This window comes from Bombyx mori, chromosome W, assembly GCF_030269925.1.
Source record: "Bombyx mori chromosome W, ASM3026992v2".
In the NCBI taxonomy this organism is placed as follows: Eukaryota; Metazoa; Arthropoda; class Insecta; order Lepidoptera; family Bombycidae; genus Bombyx; species Bombyx mori.
The window spans coordinates 4,029,914-4,037,506 of NC_085135.1; the positions used below are offsets into that span (position 1 = coordinate 4,029,914).

A 7,593-nucleotide genomic window follows, 5' to 3' on the forward strand; every position below is an offset into this window, starting at 1 on the left:
GCATAAGCTTGCATGGGACGATCCAATTCCCAATGATATCCAAAGAAATTGGAACAAATTTTCCATAGCTATACCTTCGCTTCTGAATCTTAAGGTACCGAGACGAGTGCTCTGCGATGAACCAATATCTATAGAACTTCATTCCTTTAGTGATGCATCTCAGAATGCATATGGAGCTTGCATCTACCTGCGCTCTGTCAACTCCAATAATGAAGTAACTGTAAGGTTACTGTGTTCCAAATCCAAAGTGGCTCCAATCAAAGCCACTACAATTCCACGGCTGGAGCTCTGTGCCACTCTATTGGCTGCGAAATTGTGTAAGGCTGTAAGAGACTCATTAAGCTACGAAATACATACCCAGGTACATTGGTGCGATTCAACAATAGTGTTAGGATGGCTCCATAGTAGTTTACAAAATTTGAAAACTTTTGTAGCAAATCGAATTTCTGAGATTTGTGACCTAACTAATCCTGCCTCTTGGCGTCATGTGCCTACATCATCTAACCCGGCTGATCTTATATCGAGAGGTGTCAGTCCCGACCAGCTAAATACCGCGTCGCTGTGGTGGTTAGGCCCGTCGTATCTCTCTGAATCTGAAAGTACCTGGCCTATACTAAAAACTAAAATAAACGTTACAAATTTACCAGAAACTAAAACTAATTCAACTATAAGTAACTTAACAACTAGTATTGATCCTATTATAATTTTCAAAAACTATTCTAATTTAACTAAATTAAAACGTACAATGGCTTACGTACTGCGTTTTATAAATAACTTAAAAAAATCTAAAACTAGACCTACCGGTTCTTTATCAGTTGACGAATTAAATAATTCCTTTCTTCAATTATGCCGCTTGTCTCAAAGGGAATCATTTCTGCTTGAGTATGAGTTACTAGCTAACAATAAATCTCTAAGTCCAAAGTCACATATTTTATCATTAACTCCATTCTTTCATAATGAGTTGATTATGCGAGTAGGTGGTCGATTGGATTTTAATTTTTGATAAGAAACATCCAGTGCTTTTAGATGCCTCACATCATTTTACGAAACTTTTATTTGAACACGAACACAAGCGCAACCTTCATGCTGGACCACAGTTGTTACTAGCTATAATTCGTGAATTCGTGCGGCCCACTAACGGAAGACACCTGGCTCGACGTACGTTTCGTAATTGTTTTAAATGTAGACGATTACAAGGACGAACTATGCAGCCCATTATGGGAGACTTACCATCGCAACGCGTTACGCCAAGTTTCCCATTCAAAACTGTGGGTTTAGACTTTGCCGGACCATTCTTTATTGTTAATAGGAAGGGCCGCGGTGCCATTATTATTAAATGTTACCTTTGCCTTTCATTTGCTTACGTTACAAATGTGTACACCTTGAAGCCGTTAGCGACTTATCAAAAGACGCTTTCCTCATGACATTTCGCAGATTCGTGTCACGCCGAGGCCGGCCAACTGCGGTGTTCTGTGATAACGGACGCAATTTTGTAGCAGGTTCTAAAGAAATTAATCATTTTTTCAAAATAAACTCTAAATCTTTATCTGCTTCTGCAAGTGAGGATGGAATAAAATTTGTATTTTCTCCAACTTACGCTCCTCACTTTGGCGGAATCTTTGAGGCCGGAATAAAATCCGCAAAATTTCATATTAAGCGCGTTTTTTTTTTTTTTTTATTGCTTAGATGGGTGGACGAGCTCACAGCCCACCTGATGTTAAGTGGTTACTGGAGCCCATAGACATCCACAACGTAAATGCGCCACCCACCTTGAGATACAAGTTCTAAGGTCTCAAGTATAGTAACGACGGCTGCCCCACCCTTCAAACCGAAACGCATTACTGCTTCACGGCAGAAATAGGCAGGGTGGTGGTACCCACCCGCGCGGACTCACAAGAGGTCCTACCACCAGTAATTACGCAAATTATAATTTTGCGGGTTTCATTTTTATTACACGATGTTATTCCTTCACCGTGGAAGTCAATCGTGAACATTTGTTGAGTACGTATTTCACTTGAAAAATTGGTACCCGCCTGCGGGATTCGAACACCGGTGCATCGCTCAACACGAATGCACCGGACGTCTTATCCGTTAGGCCACGACGACTACATGGGTAATTCACACTTAACATTCGAAGAAATATCTACTCTTTTCGCACAAGTAGAGGATATATTGAATAGTCGTCCATTATGTCCTATGTCACCCTCTCCTGATGACCTCCTTTGCCTGACTCCCGGGAGCTTTCTCATTGGCCGGGCTCTCACTGCTCTTCCTTCGCCTGTGCTGGAAAACTGCAACTACAATAATTTGCAACGCTACGCTCGATTACAGCAAATATATCAACATTTTTGGCAGCGCTGGCAGCGTGAATATATTGCTGAGCTTCAACAACGCCACAAGTGGAAGACCAATTCTTCAAAACCAAATTTAGGAGATTTGGTACTGTTGCAAGAAGATGATGTTCCTCCTCTCTGCTGGAGACTTGGACGCATATCCAGACTATTTTATGGTCCAAATGATGGAGTACCTCGAGTCGCTGACGTCAATACTTCTAGAGGCTGCGTGCGCCGCCCGTTGGTTCGTCTGTGTGCTTTGCCTACCGCAGAAGAACTAGAGGGTTGAAACCCGAAGAATCGACTTTCAACGGGGGGAGGATGTTAACGCCTACGAAATTTTACTGAGCAATATTAAATTTTTATTTATGTTCACCGACACAATTTTTACACACTTCAATTAATGGCCGTGCCCAGCTAACTTGTTCGCAACGTAATAAATTAACAAAAACCTGTATAGAGAAAATACAAGCACAAAATCGATTGTGGGAGTTTTATTGAAGAAACCCAAGCATCCAACAATGGGTTAATTTACTCGTAAAGCCCTTCGTGCTAGCTGCTACTAAATAATGTATGCGCTTGCGAATTGTTATAAATGTCGTCGTTGTGTGTTCCACGAAAGCAGCTGTTGCAGCGGTCTCCGTCTGCTCGAGCGTCTGCGGCTGCCGACGGCCGCGGAGTGCGGCGTGCTCGGTACGCTCCCGAACGAGGTGTACCCCTCGGACCATCTGGCGACCGCGGCCGTGTTCGAGCTGAGGCGGTTCCGCTACGCCTCCTAACACGCACGCTTATGTGAAGCCGCGACTGAGACACGTACGGACCGCTCATTATCATTATATTGTAGAATATATTCGAGGTTGAATAGATAAAAAAAACTACATTTTTTTCAAAAGTATTTCTAAGTATCGAAGGATAGTATTATGAAAAGCCAGTAAATAAAAAAAAACTAAAAATCTTGACGCGCGCTATTTTATTAAAAATATGTACTAGAAGTAATTAATTAACATACTTAAAGATATAATGTTCACGAATCACGAACAAGTATATTTTTCTACCAAAAAAAAAAAAAAGGGTAGAAATAAACATTTGGTTTTTATTGAAGTCACTTTAGAGTTTTAGGTTACGGGTGTAACTAAAAGGGAAGACGTGATTTCAATGTATGTAATTTACATGAAATACAAACGAGTAAATCTTGGCTTGGAAGGAAAGTATGCAAAGAAATTTTACTAATGAAAATTATGTCATTATTTCATAGCTTTTAATTATGAACACACAAGAATTGCCTAGTTGAACATTTTTAAATGCAAACTGACATAGATTGTACTCACAATGTTTCCTTTCCGAGAGCTGGAGCAAAAGTGCCGGTGTGACGCAGGTCACTCCCTTTTTATACCATTTGTTCGACACCATAACATTTTAAGTTACCCACAATATTTTTACAAAAATAATTATTAAGGTAATCGATGGAGTTTTACTTTGTTAAATTGATTTGATTTTATTACAATTGATTTTAAAATATTAGCACTAGAATAATCTATCAGCGAAAGTAATTCATCTCTAGAATTGACCAATCACAATAAATGTGACTCCCACCATTTCAACAAAAATTTAAGTAGTTAAAGGAATTCGGCCTCGTAGTAAAACAACGCCTAATTATTAACGACATTGACATTGCGACATTGTTCACAAATCAACAAATCGTCATTAAATAATTTAAACAATGATTTTATAACGAATAAACTTAAAATCAAGTTTTTAAAAATCGTTGCGGCGACATATACAATACTATTTGTATAAGTAGCCGCTGGTGCAAGAGTACTTAGAATTCTTATGACGTCATTTATTTTCAACCATCGCTAAATTCGAGAAGAATGTAAATCAATATATTATTAATCAAATGTGCCAAAATATTTTTTTGATGTACAGTAATGATACTTAAATATATTTATGTACGTAAAATAGTAATACTGAAAGTCCTCATACAATTATATTATATACCTTATAATGCCTAGATATAACAATGTAAATGCGATATTTTGGAGAATACATTTACATATAATACGATTTAATTTTTTATTTATTAAATGAGTAGTGGATAGTGAACGAATAAAAAAAAATTGTTAAAGGCTACAATTTTGTAGAGAACTTTTTGTAATGTTATAAGAAGGAATCACAAGAAGTACACGTTTAACATATTTTGACATCAGTCAAAAACCTTGGACTGTATATGGATTCTAGACTTGATTGGGCGGTACAGGTGTTGAATGTTAGTCGGAAGGTTACTGGATCTCTGCGTGCCCTTTATCGCTTCAAGAACTTTCTCCCTTTCAAGATAAAGTTGATGCTTGTTCAAGCTTTAATCCTGCCCATAATTGACTATGGAGATGTATGCTATCTTGACCTGAATGCAGACCTTTTGAACAAACTCGACCGCCTTCTCAACAACTGCATTCGTTTCATTTTTAATCTTCGCAAGTATGACCACGTGTCTACTTACCGTTCCGAAATAAATTTTCTTCCTATACGCGAGCGCCGCAATCTACATGCTCTTACTGCGCTTCATTCTATACTAACATGCCCAACTCCTCCCTCCTATCTGACTCAGTACTTTAAATATTTACATTCTTCGCACGATAAGGACTTGCGTTCCTCTAATAATTTACTCCTTCACTGTCCCACGCACAACTCTAGTTTGGTCCGTTCGTCTTTCGTAGTTCAATCTGTTCAACTTTGGAATTCACTTCCTCTTAATGTTAGGATGATCACTGATCGCCTAACTTTCAAAATAAAGGTACGCCAACTTTTTCTGGAGAAACTTAAAAACTTAACAATTTGACTTGCAATGTGTGTTCTGTGCAATATACTATTTTCTTGTACTATATATATATATGTATATGTGGTCCTATTTCTTTGTTATATTTTTAAGTTGTGTCTAAGTGTGTATATGAATATGTATGTGAATATGTGAGAGAGATTATATATGGATATATGTGTAAATTTTATGTTATTATCATGATATAAAATTGTGTACGTTGTTTGTGTGATTATATATATATATATATATATATATACCGTGTATGTGTTTATATATTGTATAATGTAGTTTGGTTGTTTCACATTAAATTATGCACCTATCACAGGATTCTCTACACCACCCTTGGTTGACTGGTAGAGAATGCCTCAGGCATTAAGTCCGCCATTGTACTTATGTGCATTAAGTTGAATAAATAAATAAATAAATAAATATTTTATGTATAACTAATACTTGAAGTTAAAGTTTAATGTCGGAAACAGTAATAGAAACGATCTCTCAAAAAAGTGGAAGGTTGCATCTCTGTTAATTATATTTAGCAAATATCCTTCGGTTTCCTATGCTAGCCTTCGTTTCGTATTCCTTTGCTTAACGCTAATGGCCATGCCGTGTATAAAATAACAAGAATCATTGCTACGTTTCCTCATTCTTAAGCCCGCTATTATTAGCTGAACTAAGAAAGTGTAATACAGTTTAAGTTAACTTGATTGAGTCAGCGATCGAATGGACGCAAACAATTGATGTGGAAACGATCCAACTGTGGAACCAAATGGAACAACCGTGCACATTTTCATCACTCACATGATGAATTACAGAATACATCGCGTTGTTTTGACTAGGCATTGAGTGCGGTGTGGAGGTAGTCTGTGGCGGCGTCGGTGTTCGCTTCCGTAGACTTAAAGCTGTAGCCGAATGAGTGTGCGATGTCCACTGTCGGCTCGCACCTATATCTTTTCTCTTGCTCGATGATTACCCAGCAATGGACTTTAAAAAAAATATTTTTTAATGTTAATCATATATTTTATCGCTACAACTCTTATAGGTACAACAAGGTAAGACGATTTTAAATTTTAAAAAATAATAATTTTGTACACCGACCGGCAAGAAAAGACTCACTCTGTTGAAACTAATTTAGTCTCATTTACGTCTTACCTCTGCCGGGAAATTAATAGAGGTCTGGAAGTAGATACAATTTATATGGACTTTTCCAGTGCCTTCGATAAGATCTGTCATTCTCGTTTAATAAATAAATTACGAGGCTTTGGGATTGGTGGGTCGTTGTTGGAATGGTTTCGTTCGTATCTTGCAAAAATACTCCAGTTTGTAGTGGTGAATGGTCATAAATCACAGGACTACATAGCCATTTTAGGCGTACCACAAGGCTCCCATCTCGGTCCTGTATTGTTTTCAGCCTTTATTAATGATATAATTTCAGAAATACGCGACAGTCAATTTTGTCTTTTTGCTGACGATTTAAAAATATGCAGAACAGTTACTTTACCAATAGACTCGGAATTTATACAATGTGATTTAGATAGATGTAATTTAAATCTCTTCTTCTTCTACTGGTGGTAGGACCTCTTGTGAGTCCGCGCGGGTAGGTACCACCGCCCTGCCTATTTCTGCCGTGAAGCAGTAATGCGTTTCGGTTTGAAGGGTGGGGTAGCCGTTGTAACTATACTTGAGACCTTAGAACTTATATCTCAAGGTGGGTGGCGCATTTACGTCGTAGATGTCTATGGGCTCCAGTAACCACTTAACACCAGGTGGGCTGTGAGCTCGTCCACCCATCATTGCTATAAAAAAAAAATCGACATTTTTAACGACACGTGTCCTGGTCTCAAAAACAAACTAGTATCCAAGTTCCTTTGTTTATAATTGATGAGAGAATGTTAAGTAGTTAACTTTTGTTTTCATGTTCTGTTCTTTTTTTTGTCGTACTGTTAGCATTTAAATTTTTCCGCTGTTTGTAAAATTGGTGTAACATGTCATAGTGTGTTATAAGAGATTGCTGTACATGCCTGTAACTGGCTTACATACCAGTACCTAATTTTATAAATGTTAATTTTAAGCTTGAATGTTTTGTGTGTATTGCTGTTGGTGTGTCTAAATAAATAAATAAATAAACTTAACGGTGATCATTTGTTTAATTAATTATAAATTATAGCAACCCTAACGCCTGCCGCGTCGGCAGCCGCGTCTGATCGCGCGCCGCGACCAATGAGGGATTCTCGTTGTCGGCTCCCGGCGCGATTCAAAGAGTAGCGATCGAGTGGCTTTCCTTTTGGCAAGCCGCGCGTGCGCCTTTACTGGCGCCGACAGTTCACCCGCAACCACCGAAGCATACACACGAGAATACGTCCGCACCTCGCTCGCTACCATTCCTTTTCGAACTTGTTTGTGGGACCCTCTGGAGTATTCATACCCAGTGCTCCAGCTGGACAACAC

General features: G+C 38.4%; 1 protein-coding gene across 1 annotated transcript in view; it reads left to right on the forward strand.

Annotated features, from left to right (window-relative positions):
- Nucleotides 1-3,286, forward strand: part of LOC134201687 (protein angel-like) — a 37,701-nt gene extending 34,415 nt beyond the window's left edge. The window contains exon 9 of the mRNA XM_062676928.1: nucleotides 2,959-3,286. Within this exon, the coding sequence (XP_062532912.1) occupies nucleotides 2,959-3,112 (154 nt within the window). The 3' untranslated portion in view covers nucleotides 3,113-3,286. The remainder of the gene's footprint in view (nucleotides 1-2,958) is intronic.
- Nucleotides 3,287-7,593: the final 4,307 nt, after the last annotated feature.